General features: G+C 37.3%; 2 protein-coding genes and 1 long non-coding RNA gene across 4 annotated transcripts; 2 read left to right on the top strand and 1 right to left on the bottom strand.

Moving 5' to 3' along the window:
- Positions 1–65: 65 nt before the first annotated feature.
- On the bottom strand, positions 66–7,038 carry LOC100179137 (solute carrier organic anion transporter family member 1C1-like). Of its 2 annotated transcripts, none has more exons than XM_026835422.1 (13): positions 6,410–7,038; positions 5,627–5,781; positions 5,273–5,416; positions 4,905–5,089; positions 4,414–4,512; positions 3,666–3,817; positions 3,099–3,175; positions 2,440–2,606; positions 2,113–2,314; positions 1,892–2,042; positions 1,520–1,614; positions 661–820; positions 66–497 (listed from the first exon to the last, which is right to left on the bottom strand). In XM_026835422.1, the coding sequence occupies exons 1-13, from the start codon at positions 6,479–6,481 to the stop codon at positions 282–284; spliced, it is 1,875 nt and encodes a 624-aa protein (XP_026691223.1). In that variant the 5' UTR covers positions 6,482–7,038; the 3' UTR covers positions 66–281. The 2 variants fall into 2 exon arrangements, with proteins under 2 accessions (XP_026691223.1, XP_002129833.1); XM_002129797.4 differs by having other exon boundaries at positions 1,442–1,614; positions 6,410–7,034.
- Positions 7,039–9,692: 2,654 nt separating this feature from the next.
- Positions 9,693–10,225, top strand: ck-1a1 (casein kinase 1 alpha 1). The gene is given in 2 exon segments (NM_001129877.1): positions 9,693–10,219; positions 10,222–10,225. Coding segments are annotated over 2 exon segments (531 nt in total).
- Positions 10,226–13,605: 3,380 nt separating this feature from the next.
- On the top strand, positions 13,606–15,277 carry LOC113474427. The gene is made up of 2 exons (XR_003396091.1): positions 13,606–14,148; positions 14,424–15,277. It is a non-coding gene; the product is annotated as an uncharacterized LOC113474427 (long non-coding RNA).
- The last annotated feature ends 193 nt before the right edge of the window (positions 15,278–15,470 follow it).

Below are 15,470 nucleotides of genomic sequence, written 5' to 3'. Positions count from 1 at the left end.
TCCGAACAGTTTGAATCTCAAATAATCATTCCAAGTGAACACACATATTAACATACACGGAAACGAATGATACAACAGAATGTATTATAGTCACGATGACTATGTATTTTCAGTTTAATTAAGCAAACAAAGTGTGTAAGGTATATAGAGCGATAAAAGGAAATAATTACATTCAAATACAAATCAAGTGCTGGACACATTTGTCACAGTAAAATTCATTACACTGATTTTAGGCAACGAGGCGAGTCAAGAAAAATGCAAAACAAAAGTTTAAACGAATATTAAACTACAGTTTCTTTCCCGAAAAAGTCTTCTTCTGTTTCTTCGTCACTAAGACTAGTAACCATTTTCTTTTCTTCGTTTTTATGCTGGATCGTATATTCTCCTCGCTCTTTCATTACAAGTCTGTGTAAGAAAAGCGCAGCTACAATTGCCACTGCTTGAGCTATAAGAATCAAGCCAACGAAGCCTCTACGATAACGGTGGTTGTCATACACCTGCATGAAAGTATTATTTTAAGAAAGCTATAGTTTAAACGAAGCTTTCTCACAAAAAGTACGATATGTTATGTAGTGTAACAAGGAATATATACTGAACTTATTATGCAAGTATAACAAGACCAAGCCGGCCGTATAGAAATTTAAAACAGTTTTAACTCACGGTGCAGTAATGCCTGTTGCTACATGGCTTTTGGCTCCAAAACAAGCAAGAATTGTCAATTACAGATCCAAATATAATGGGACTTGGAACTGCAGCTAACAGTCGATATACCAGTAATCCAATTCCTATTCCAAATGATTTGTCTTGTGGCGAAACACACCTATGAGAAATGGCGGATGATTTAATAACTACAATAGTAACTATATAATAATAGCTGTAATAATAACTATAATAATAATTAATTTAAAAATACACAAAAAAAAACTATAATATAGTAGGGTGGGGGGAGATGGGACGCCTTTTTATTCTGTTTTCTCGTTCGATTTGGTAGTAAATACAGAACATTCAAAGAAATATAAAACCTATCCCCGCGACTCGCATGAACCATTGTTAATTGTTTAAAAGACGATCAGGATATTTGGATATTATGCGCTAAGAGTGTCCCATTTTCCCCACAGTACTTTATAGTATTTGTTTCTAATTTTAAACGGAGAGGCAGAATAAAGCCACAAAAGACAGTTGTTAAAACACGCTTATACACGTTTAAAATCATATTTACATTTAATTTGAAGAAAGTAGTCTTGTCGTTACACCTATAGCAAACAACGAACCATTTATAATTAATTATTTTAAAGGTAAACTTCCAACGAAAATAAAGTAAACAAAACATTTAAATCAGTAAAATTATATGGAGTAACCTAAAAACGGTAGCGCCGTTTTAAATGCAAACTTTAATATCGGTAGTGTTATTTTTAAACTCATTAAATACACACAATAATACCTTAACTTCAATATCATGATACCGGTAATGACCAAACCACTGAAGAAGTTTGCCAACGACTTGCTTACAATAACATACCAGATGTCGTCCTCGCAGTTACTCACTGAACACCGACCAACTGTCATTTTAAAATCCGTACTATTGGATCCGAGACATGAACATGATGTATATTCCTATTATAAATGTACTAATTTTTAGACTTACTAACGTTTACTCAAATAAATGAAATTCAATTTGGTTGTAAAAAAAGAACAGATTTATATAACCGTAGCCCACCACTCTAAAATAGCTTCACTAATTTAGGCATTAACTGTATACCCCACAATACATTAAATCTGTATAGCCAGTCGTTAAAAGGTGTGTTTTGTGTTGTCAAAGTCATGAACCGTTGTATATATATAAGTGTTAACTTATATGCAAAGATTGGGAACTGATTAAAATCTTGTTTACCTTTTTCCCAGTCGCAGAAAAAGACTCGGTGCAACCAGCATAACACGGAGAAACATATGTTATGTTGTCTGGACCGCATACTGGAGTGTACATAGTAGGATTGCAGTGACACATTGAGTTACAGCTGTTCTCCGCAGAACCTATATCCTGACTATATAATGTATAAAACAAGATTGGTAATTTAACAATATGACATTAAACTAGAAGATTTTATATTATACCTGCTTGAAGGATACGGCATTGTTAACCCTGCGTGGGAGATCGTATCGCAACCAATAAAAAACGTTGGAAGCAGACATAGGAATGATAAGGTAAATCCGAACAAGGTCAAACGGACGATCCCAACTTTTTCCAAGTGCCATTTTTTAATGATAATGCTTCCCAACAGAGTCCCAACGATCAAGAATGGTAAATTGATAGCTCCTGAAAAAATATGGGGTGATACGGAATATGCCTAAGTATTGTGTATAAAGCAGAACCCATAATATCAATTAAAACGCCAATTTGGCATTTCAAATCATTTTAAACGCATTTAATTTTCAATATACCTATCAAAAAACTTCCTTGCGCTGCTGACTTGCCAAATCCGACTTCAAGATACTTTACTATAAAGGTTCCGATGCCAGCGATCTTAAAACCAACAGTAGTAAATATGACGATCGTTAAAACGTACTGAGGGTTTGTGAATAGCCGGACGAGTGCTGGTCCAATACCTCTAAGGAAATATAAAAGAAATAATTAAGTGTCCTTGGGCAAGACACTTTACGGCAATGGCTCCAACCCAGTGATTACTAATGATAAGTTGTCAAACTTGTCAAGCGCAAGTTACATCCATAAAAAAAAACGGGAAGTAATATTAAACCACATGGGAGGCGTAAACGTTTTTGTGACGCCTGGTATTATTATATTAGTGTTTAGTGCTACAAACTTTTTGTCTTAAGTATTAATCGTTTCCTAATAAACCGCATGTATGTGTCTAGAGAAGCTGTTTAAGTTTATTGTGCGTGGGATATGGGAATTAATAGAATGACATGCGAAATTCGCAACATAAAGTTTAACGACTTACGAGGCGTAATTTATTGTCAACTTATCGAATCCGAAATAAAATATAATTTTTTAAATTTTTTTAAAAAGACAGTTTATATCGCAGTTAACGGTCATTTTACACCAAACTGCCTTTTTCTAATTTATTGATTGTAAAATTTACTTCAAGTTAAGTTCTTCGTCTTTTGGTTCTTCAACTTGATTTTTCGAAGGTGCCAATTTCTTTGATTCATCCTCATTCTAACCAGCAATAAATGATCGTCAGATTTTTAAATTGACAAATAAGGCCTATATGTAGTTATATATAGTAGGTAGGGGGAAGATCGGAGACCTTTCATTCTCTTTACTCGTCCCATCTGGTAGTAAACAAAGAACAATCAAAGAATTATAAAATCGTACCTTCACGACTACCGCAGATCGTTGTTAATTGTTTAAAATACGACCAGGATATTTGAATATTATGTGCTGAAAGTGTCCGGTCATTCCCCACCCTACTACGTTATGTATATGCTCGCCAGACTTAAGAGAAATGTATTTTGTTTTATACATACGCAATCTATATGGTTAATGTTTGTCTAATTAGACAACAATCAGTGCACATGATATCAACGTCAATATTTGTACTTTTGAAACGATGAATCATCAAGCAGTATTAAACAAATACAGCCAAACATTGCATCCGGCCATGGCAGAATACTAGACAACAATGAAACCTTAGTTAAAATCCTACCGCGTCAGTTGTATCCTTTTCCACTAAATCCAGCTTGCTCGGGTAGAACCACAGTGGGATACCAGCAACACCGACCACAACAGCGCACACAATAAAACCAAGCCACCAAGCCCCAACCCATGACTGGTGCCGCGGAGTTATATTGATCGACTCTACAGTTTTAACATATTAGCGTAGGCTACATACCTTCGATAGTGTAGGGGGGGTGTGGGATCGGAGTTGTTTTCATTTTATTTTTTTGATCATTATGTTTAGGGTAAAGGGTCAATTTAATGGCGACTCCTAACCGGGGTGGAGAGTCACGAGTGGTAAACCAATATAGGGTATAACATACAGAGAAGTACACTGTTTTTAAGAATTTGTGTGCTTCTTAAAGGACTGCTTTGTCGTAACAGCTAGCCATTACCCTGAACTTCGAACAGTGTGTTTAGCTCGAACTAAAGGTAACACCAGAACCTTAACGTTAATCATTACACTTAATTTCAACATTTAGCAAGCGTGCAGAATTCTTCGATATACTTGGGTATACACACAGTCGAGTATTATATAGGCTTGTATAAGATATGGGTTAATATGAATACTGAGGGGAACACGATATCTCAAATTTTATATTGCTGTTTTAACAACGAACAACATTTTTATACATTTGTGAGAATACGTATAATTATGTAAATATTCCTTATTCCCTGTCAAATGGGAAGATAAAGGACAAGACCATCTTGCCCCAGCCCATAATATGCTGACTTACCAAGATCAACCCAACCGACGTCCACCCAGATCTTTAGAAAAAATGAACCCATCACGTACCCAAATGCTGGTCCAACCAAAGCAATAGTTGTGATTATACCTTAGAAAAAATATCATCGAGTAAAATATGAGTCAAATCTGACCTAAATCACATAGGTACTTGACAAAAATCTTACCCACATAAATTAGAGAACATTTGTATCAAATCAAATACATTGCCGGTTGCTGTACAGTTGTGTTATACTGTTTTTAAATACCTAGACATGGTGTGGTAGGGTGGGAGAATATGGGACACGTTTGCATTCTATTTATCGTCCCATTTGGTAGTAAGCAAAGAACATTTAAAGAGAAAACGGTATATCCTCACAACTCCGATAGACTGCATGGTGTTAATTCTTTAAAACACGATCAGGATATTTGAATATTATGTGCTAAAGGTGTCCCGTCTTACCCCAGCCTATATATTGTAACTGTAGTATACAGATAGCATACCTATATAAAGTGCTGAGTTGTGTTCAGCAGAATGATCATCTACGTATGACAAGCCGAGTGGTTGTGTGGGCGCTCCCCCAATGCCGCACACCACGATGCCGACAATGATTAGTATGTAAAGATTCGATTTTGCTGTCTGTTCATCATCCTCACATGCCTCAGCCGTAGGTATGGTTCGATCAGTCCTACGGTATTTAACAATTAGGTTTTGTTTAAAAGGCAGTGTAATACTGAGGTATTGTATTCGTGCTAGTGTGGTGAGTATCCTGGTTTTTATAAATCGCTTCTCATTAAGTCCCGAGTTGGTTTGACCGCTGGCTGTAGTTAATTGATTGTTATTGCTGCAAATAATCGTAAATACCACTTACGCTGTGCAAGTAAAACTTTCGGTCGAATTAGACGTAATGGTTGATATATCTGTGAATTCGTACAAACCGCCGAGAAACTGCGGCAAGACGACTAACATGTACCCGGTGAACAACAGAAGACTGCCGAGGGCTAAAAAGCGAGGTCTGAAAAGAAAGGGTGGTCGCTTTATACTAATGAGAAATAAAAATGATTTTTTGTGCATATTGCAAACGGCGGTTAAAAATGTTCAAATAAAGAAATAAAATTACCGTCAATACTTTTTTTAGATTCGACATACTTAAAATAGTTATCCGAAGTACTGATTATACCCTTTGCGAGAATTTGGCAATAGATTTATAGTTTGTGTATTATACCTGTGCACTCGACTACCCAAGTAACTGACAAGAATCATCACAGTTAAGTTGCCAATTTGATAGCTTGAAGCAATAAAGGCAGTTATAGTGCTGGGGAGTTCAAAACGTCGCTCAATCGATGTTAGTACGCTCCGTGTGTAAGTACCTGCCAGCACCTGAATTTAAAAGTTCAAACCGGTTTAATCTTGTTTTGGCAGGTCTATAGAGTTTAACAGCAGCACTATATATCATGCTGTTATAACGCCAAGATAATTAACGGGGGTGCATCACCTCTTCGTAGCATGCGTTTATATACTCAGTGTTGTAAATCACTGTCTCGTTAAAAATATTGCGGCAAACAGAAGTTTGTCCACGCGGTAGCAAACAAGCCACTGCTTATGTGCAAAACGACAATTTAATAGTCGTAAATAGGTTATTTTATAGTAGTTTTTTTTATTTTTAATTTATCTGTACATCAACGCAAATTAAGAACCAATAATGCTCTTAATCGCAACATGCCGGATTAGCTCTGTTTTGTGTAGTCACGTACCGACGTAAAGTCCAGAGTTACATAACCTCATCAATATCGGTCAATAACTCAATATATATACGCAGTCGTTTGCCCTTTCCTCTATATATATATATAGATCACCAACGCATAAAAACAGCAAAGAAAATCATATAAAACATCAAGATTCAGTATCCATACTTTTTTTTTTCTATAAAACAGTTTTACCATTATCGTGTTTTAATTGTCTCTTCATTTTTTTATTAACAAAAAAAGCGTAATGAATGAAAATTTACCTCTCCGAAGAAAATACATGCGAGCCATGCGGTGAACCCTCGTACATTAATACACGTCCTTTGTAAGCCCATCTTAAATTTCTGAACACTTAGAGCTGTGAGCAAAAATTGTATTCCATGCAGTTAAAAAGTACCGTCTGTTCTTGCACTGAAGTAAAACCGAAACTGTATATATTATGCAAGCGTGATCGCATAAAGAACAAATGTGAGAAGAGAGAAAAAGGTTAGGGACCTCATGTGTATAAGAGCGTTTTGCCGATCATTAACTACTAATCTCACAAAGCGAGAAATTGTCTTCAGTCGTTAAAAATTAATCAAGATACATAATATACACACAATTTAATTTACGATTTTGAAACGAATTTTCATCGTTGTAAACTTAAAGCCTGTTTGGTACACGTTCCTAATGCGTTCTTATCTACATTTAATATTTTGGTGGCTATTATTTAGTCTAGTGTGTTGGTTGTTCCTTTATTGTTTTGGAACAAGAAATAATAAGCATTATATTGTCAACACCTGTAAGTGTGCCTGTGCGCGAGTCATTACTGTTACACTCTGCTTCCCATTATGGTATAACACAAGTGTACTGTTTTACGTAATTTTCCGGTTTTCTTGTGGTCTGCTACATGAAAAACAATAGACAGTCGAAGATGTGACAAGAATACCGTAAATCAACAATGCGTATATGTCTACATATTGTACTAATTGCAGAAAGTTTGTATACCCGCATCACGTCATGTTAGCATATATGTTTAACCTCGCTAATATATGTTTATTCAAAGCTTATAAACAGTAGCATTAGTGCTGTCTCACGGTTAGTTCGCAAAACCAACGAAAGCTCCTTTGCATTCTCCGTGTCCTTTGTTATCGTGACCGAAGAGAAGATATAGTAGAGTGGGGGAAGATGGGACACATTTTCATTCTGTTTTCTCTTCCCGCTTGGTAGTAAACAAAAAAACCTTCAAAGAATTATAAAACCTTATCCTGACGACTCCAATCGACCGTTGTTAATTGTTAAAAACACGCTCAAGATGTTTGGATACTATATATGCGCTAAAAGTGTCCCATCTTCCCCTACTATATATATTTCATTCATTCATTCATTCATTCATTCATATATACACACTATGCTTACCTGGGATAAAATTTTTACATTTCTAAAGTGTCCGGATATCAGATTTTCAGCAATGAAGAATGTCATTACAGTTTTCCCTCGTATTTGGGTTTGTGGATACACACTTGTTTTCTTTCAAGTTCCATCTAACCATTTTTTTCAAAATCCTTTTCCTGAATTTAACTATATTTTGGATTCATGTTATAGTAGGTTGAGAAAAACCGTGTTCTCACGAATCCCATAGACCGTTGCTAATTGTTCCAAACTCAATCCGGATATTTGGACATGTGCTTCTAAAGGTGTCCCGTGTTACCCCGCAATACTATATATAGAAATAACGAATTCTCCGCATAGAACCTAATTAGCGAACGTATTAAAGCTATGTTTGATGTGTCACAGGGGATGAGTAATGTAATTACATTCAACAAACAGTAATCATTCCCACACTTAAACAGAGTTAAATTGTTTTCTATAATTTAGAGTAATACGTAATTTTACGAGCGTCGACGTAAAAGAAAATTATTTGCAACTTAAAAATATGCCTGGGGTAAATCAAAGTAAAGCTAACTTGATTGAAAGAGATGCGCCTCGCCCTGTGCTATTACTTCAATTTGACAAATCTCTGTTGCAACCTAGCGGATGTGATTTGCCGTCTTTTTTTAAAACAAATCAATTCGTATATACCAGAATGGCAAGTGCAAAAAAGTACGTAAAAGGTAAAATATATTAATATGTATTTTTGGGTTTGTGTAAAACTGCTTCATATACACGAAAAAAAAAATTTTTTAAGTTCCCGGAAACTTAATGTTTATCTATTTATTCCATTACTGAATCCCAAAACTAATGTCCCCTTCAATTTGTTTTAAAATACAACGTTTGTGTGCTTTGTAAAAGGATGAAGTAATAGAAGGAAATAATCATAAAACAAAATTTCCTGCTGGTTCAAAATCATAAAATATCGTACTTTGTTTCCAGGGTAATGATTTCACGCACCATTGATTTCGGAAGAGAATGACGTTTATGACGTCTGAGGCTACAAAAGAAATCTGCTGGGCTGGCACGACGGGTTTTTGTGGACGTCGATTTTTTTAATATTTTGGAGATTTTTTTACCTAGTTTTGCCGTAGAACTTGGTAGTTTGTAACAGTATTCCTAGCTCGGTTTAATACTCGTAAGTTTGGTGTCGATTTTAGTGTAATATATGCTTGAATTATTCGTGGTAAGAACTTCCTTCATTATAAATCAGTAAATTACAAACCTATTTTATAAAGTTGTAACTTGCAAGAGTAGTGTTGTAGCTCAACCATCGCACTTTTAACTGTGACAAATAGATGTACATATGTTAATTATATTGGTAATATTTATGGTATTACCCGGTCATGTGACAACTTAGGTCATGAGACATTAAGGAGTTGTGTGTTTTGTTATAATGTTGGTTGTTCTACTTAAATTATTTCATATTTTTCTATTAAAGTAGTAATTCATTTCACCAAGACACAACTGTTACAAATTAATGATTTTGTATAGTTAATGAGAATAGGACTACTGTATCTGAGAAAGGGATCCTTTATAATAGGACTAAATATATTTCTAAATGTTTACTTAAAGTTAATAAACCAATTGTACTAACCAATAAAAGTGTAGTTAGAATGAATTGTAATATATTACAGGTAACTATAGTTTTCATATAAAAAGACCTTTTATTATATCTATAGATAAATTTGCTTTAGAAACTATAATTTTATATTTTGTTAGTTTTATATTTAGTTATTGAACTGTTGTTCTTGGAGAAGATTTGTATAAATAGAACAGTGTATAATTCTTATTAACTAGAATAACACACTAGTTTGGTTTTGGTGTAAGCTTTTTTTAGCTGCTGTTCATATACAAGTCACTGTGGAGTCTGTATGACGTCACAGAGTAGCCATTAATTATTAAAGAGACTGATGTCAGTAATATTGCATATAATCTAAAAGAATTCCCTTATAGCTTAGTTGTTTAAATTATTGTTTTTGAGTATATTTTTGTAATATTATTCAATAGAAATACTTTTCTAAGTTTGTAAGATAATAAAAAAGAAACAAGGAAATCAGTTTTTTTGTAATTTGCAGGGGTTTGGATAAATTATTTCGACACAATTTAATCTGGTTTTGGTAAAGTAAAGAGAAAATGTCAAGTGGTAGTACAAAGGGTGAGTTCATCGTTGGCGGAAAGTACCGGCTTGTACGGAAAATTGGAAGTGGATCCTTTGGCGACATATATCTCGGAATAAACATAGCAAATGGAGAAGAGGTCGCAGTCAAATTGGAGTCCCAGAAGGCCCGACACCCACAGCTGCTCTATGAAAGCAAAGTATACAAGATCTTACAAGCTGGTGTGGGTATCCCTCATATCCGGTGGTACGGCCAAGAGCGGGATTACAATGTCCTTGTGATGGATCTTCTCGGACCAAGCTTGGAGGACTTGTTTAACTTCTGCTCCCGCCGCTTCACTATGAAGACAGTGCTCATGTTGGCTGACCAGATGATCAGCCGCATCGAGTACGTTCACAACAAAAACTTCATCCACCGCGACATTAAACCCGACAACTTCCTGATGGGAATCGGTCGCCACTGCAACAAGTTGTTCCTTATTGATTTCGGTCTAGCCAAGAAATATAGAGACAGTCGCACCCGTGCACATATTCCATACCGAGAGGATAAAAACCTCACAGGTACAGCCCGTTATGCATCTATCAATGCCCATCTCGGTATCGAACAGAGCCGTCGAGATGACATGGAGTCCTTGGGCTACGTTCTCATGTATTTCAACCGCACGTCATTACCTTGGCAAGGCCTAAAGGCTGCGACCAAGAAGCAAAAGTATGAGAGAATCAGTGAAAAGAAAATGTCAACTCCAGTCGAGGTAGGATAAGTTAAGATATGCTTGTTCTGTTGGATTACATCAATTTAAATTTTTAAATCTATTAAAGGTGCTGTGTAAAGGCTTCCCTGCTGAGTTTGCTATGTATCTTAACTACTGCCGAGGACTGAGATTTGAAGAAGCACCAGATTACATGTACCTGCGACAGGTAAGATATAAATAGCTTACTTTTAGTTGGCAAGTCTGAGTTTACCTATTCAAACAAACTCAAGAATCACTTTTTAACCTGCATACCATTTTCACAGCTCTTCCGAATTCTGTTTCGAACCCTGAACCACCAATATGATTACATTTTCGACTGGACCATGCTGAAGCAAAAAGCAGCAGCTGCTGCCACCTCATCCACTGTGACCCCAACAGGTGCCACAAAGCACACCACGCAACATGCCTCACACCACCATGAGAAATCACGCCCAAAACCGACCAACTACTAACTCTTGCTTTTTGTTCCGAGGTATGCGTGTGAAATGCTTACATCTGTCATGTACCATGTTTTTCATCTTAAATACCACGCTGTATTATCAAAGAAGCCCCTACGCTAAGCTAAATCAGGAATTGATGGCTGCACACTTTACCGAGCAAAGGTTTTTAATTCAAGAAACACAGAGTACTTTTTAACGAAATTAATTCTGCATGCCGTCTTTCCCGGTTATTTCACAATTTGCGAAAATAAAGCTGGTGGTAGTACACGATTACTCTTAAATGTGAACTGTTGTCCCATCGTCTTTGTTTATTCCTTGTTTTTTTGTATCTGCTAATTTCTTGTTTTACAGTCACGCAAATCAACACGTAAGCCATGGTGCAGGTTAGAATAATTGAAACGTTAATTGTTATTTAATTAAAATTAAACTTTACCAAAGGCACCAGTTTATATGTACTTTTATGACCTTACACAAAACTGCTTGTGGTGGGAGGTTGGCTAAATGTGTACGTGTCTCAATGCCTTCTCATAACATTGCGTTTAAAACCGTGCCAGTGCATTTTCAATGTTCTTAGCGACAGCATAGTATGTTTGTTGTTTCGTGTATTGGATTGCACAAGCGTATTAATCATACGACATACAACGCTGTGGCCTCCTGTTACCGCCGCATCAAATTAAGTAAAGCTGGCTTCAATTAGCATTGCCGCTTTGAACATTGCTTTGGTATGGCCTCTTCTTATATTACCCTTACATGATAACCCCCGGGTCGAGCTTTAATTGTTCGCAGTAGAACACGAAAACGGCGGCGAGCACCACTCAACAGTATAACAAGTGACAGAAATATGACGTTCGTTTTCAACTTTAATTTCCCGTTCTCTTTTCGTCATTCATGTTTTTTGTGTAAATTGTGATCTTCGTGATTTTTATTCATTAAACTCTGCATGCCATCGAACAGACTGCTGTGTTATTATAACGTTTCTTGCAAAGGTCACACGCTGTTTCGTGCGAACGCAACGGTTATGTGTACCCCCATTACACTGCAATCCGGAAATGCTTCGTGACATGACAGTTGCCCACAGCCTACCACAATGTCGCTGCAATAAAATCGACTCTGCAGCCGCTCGTTATGCCGCAGCCGCATGCTCTTTACAGCACTTAAAAAGCCGTTTTCAAAGCTGTTTAAGTGGCCGTGTTCGCGCCGATGTCACTTTGCACAGTCGTAGCCGACGTCAAACTCACATCAACGCTTTTTATAACTTCTAAGTGCCTCGGCAGCGCTTCTAAACAATCATAGTTCTCGCAAGTTTTCATTATACCGTTTACAATGGCTACATGGCTGACGCAACGACCAACAACAACATAGCAGCCCAGTGTTTTATCAAATGCGCAGTGATGACAGCCAACAGACGTTTGATGGGCTGAAATTAATTCGCAGGAGGTTTACTGTAGGATCAAAAGAAACCGAACAGTTGGGTTGGGTACCGATTTACGGCCACGCGACTACGAATCAATAACTAGTGACGTTCGACCCTACAGACACGTAGATGTGACGCAGTTGCTCGCCCACCTTGTATAAGCAGACGCTTTAAAATCCCACTCAATTTTGCTTATGACAACATATATGTCTGTTGACAACACGTGGTGCATGGCGCAATAAACCACAACAGTTGAGTCATACGAGTGGAAGCCGCAAACATGTTGCGTCATCTTGTGAATTAAATCATTAAATGTCGGTTGTGTTGTGAGACCGCGTCCGTTTTGCGCTTATCTATATGTCGCGTGTTCTTGGATACCACGGGCACTCGTATAGCAGTACAGCGCCCAAGACGACTTGGAACAAAGCGAAAGTATGAAGCCGCTCTGTAAGACAAAGAAATTCCAACAAGTAAAGCGTCGCACTGCGAGTCCACTGGAACGCGGTCGCTCATCTGTGCCTTTTGTTCAAAATCGATAACGCGCAGCGGTCCTGTGGCATTGGGTATCTCGGTTGTGGCTTATTTTCGTTGCGATATAAACACAAAGGTACATGAACAATTTACATCGTTGTTACAGCGCTCAATGGCCGACGCTTTAACATCGTCACAACAATGATTATGTAAATGTTACACAACGTTAACTGTGTACCATGGCTCGTAAAGTACAGCATTAAATACGTCTGGAGGGTTTCAAAATCAACAAATACATCCGCTGTTAATTAGACGAGGCAAATACGCAACCCGTCAAGTGTGAAGCACGAATCGCCTCCGGGTGTTAACTGTTAACGCCCGAAGTTTCCATTTACTTCTCAAGCAGCTCAAAACATCACTGAAAGAAATGTGTTGGATGCGACCCAGTTTCAAAGCTCGGGTCGTAAAAGAGGTCAAAACATCCAACAAAAACGCCTTGTACGAAGTTATTCCAGGCCTCTTAGTTCGGTCGTCAGCCGGAAATCCTGTATCGGCGATGAACTAGACACACACGATTTCCAGCTCAGACGGCCTCCCCATTTCTTACCATTGTTTCGCATTGTACCGTGTACTTGAGATTATCGTGTCGAAAGCGGACAGTGTCGACAGCTAAGGAAATCCCGTCGATTATTAAAGTTCGCGAGCGAGAGGGGGACAATCGTGAGATGGTCGTAATCTTACTGTGTTATTATCTGTCTGCGTACATTATAATTGAAGAGGCACGTTTCGGGTTCACAGGAGCTTTTGTCCGCCTTAAAAACGCACTTGAGTATCGCTAAAAGCCGGGAAAGTGCAAAGTTGCCTTTCCCACAGGCTCTAAACCACACGTCAATAGAATTCGCAATATGTTATCAAATTAACTTTTTATTTGGACGTTTTATGGCGGTATACGTCAACCCCCTAACGTTATTTTGAGCTTATCCGGGCAACCCCGGTCACCAAGGTTAAGCGGTTGCTTTTCTTGCGTTTTTAAACTATCCGTTTGCCATATTTGGCAACTGTGTGTGTATGTGTCTGCGTCATGGACTCACTCCCGAACCGTAAGTTAACTATGATTCAACACGCAGCGTGTGACGTAGTTTTAAATGCGGAGAAGAGCAACCAAGTGTTTATAGTAACATATTAAACCACGCAACAACACCGCGATTTAAAAAACGTTTTGCTTACGCGTGTAGTGCGTGGTCATGGTAACTGGTAACGAAGCAACACGCCAACCAATAATTAGTGAAGCCGTGGGACAACACTTACGAAGTGCTTGGAAACCGTACTTTAATTGGCAGCTCCAGACCGTCTACTAAATCGATAACAGCTGGGCCGAAGATGACCAGCCAAGCATGTAGGTTTGATTTAAAACCAAATAATTCGTTTGGAACAGGGTCAGCGGTCAAGCGCTGCAAAGCCAAGATAAAACGTTAGGCTACTATATTACAATAGCTTTTTTCGTGGGGACAATTTAAAACGTTAATGTTTACCAAATTTATTTCCATTTCGAAGCTGGATAGCTATAAACAGCCGGCCCAATCAATATTATAAACATGGTGTTCTCGTATGTCACCAACAGATTGCTGCTATCGAATTGTAAAAGAAATTAAATCCGTGCCCATCTTTCAGACAACCCAACACAAATGATGATTCTATTGTTTGATCGTTTCACTTTCCCTTGGTAGTCCACTGAGACAAAATACAGGTGTTGTATATGACCCGAAAGGTCACCTTGTTATACGTTTACTGGTGTACACGGCGCCATAAACGACACGCTTGTTTTTAGACAAACAACAGCTTGATGACTAAAAGGGTTTTTCTCTGAACAAGCCCCTTACTGTGGCAATCGTTAGCTAATTTGAGAAGTGCTGAATCACAGCTATGTAAATGCTTTGCTGGGACATAGTTTTATTGCGAGTTAATAAACGACAACCCCGCTTAAATAAACGAGTCTTCACATTATACAATTTATATATGGTAGTGTGGGGAAAGGTGGGGCACCATTCATTTTATTTTTTCGTCCCATTTAGTAGTAAACAATAAACATTCAAGGAGTTATAAATCTGTATTCTCACCAATTCCATAGACCATTGTTAAATGTTTAAAACATAATCAGGATATTTGGATATTATGTGATAAAGTTGTCCCATCTTCCCCCACAGTACTCTTTGAACAGTGTTTGTATATGGATTATTGAATAAACAAAAAAGTCGCTTGAACATACAAAAATGTACCACAATATAATTGTTAGTGTACGAATACAATATTTGTTTTCATGGTTCAACTCAATGAAACTTTTGATGATTCCAAACAGCACAATATCACGTTACCAACCCCGTAGCTCGCTCGTAACATGCTCTTAATGCTCGTCAGCGACATCAAGTTAGAAAGGTCAGAAAACTATTTCTTCAACCTCAAACTTTTACAAAAACTTTCACCGATTAAAAAAATTAGCTGTAAATTAAACTAGTCAGTTTGAATCTTAACTATGACTTGTGTATTTTATCTGCAATTGTGTATTTTTCCATTTTATTAATACGACTTTTTAGTATTGAATTAACGGTTTACATTTAACAATGTAAATCACAGTATAAAAATAAGGTTAAAAAAACGCAAATTCAACTATAATCGTAAGATTTAAATGCTATTTTAAGCATGAATTTCGGCTCGCAGTAA

Source organism: Ciona intestinalis, chromosome 8 (assembly GCF_000224145.3).
Source record: "Ciona intestinalis chromosome 8, KH, whole genome shotgun sequence".
NCBI lineage: Eukaryota > Metazoa > Chordata > Ascidiacea > Phlebobranchia > Cionidae > Ciona > Ciona intestinalis.
Note: the sequence above shows the minus strand (reverse complement) of the source record. Positions and strands in the feature narration are given on the sequence as shown.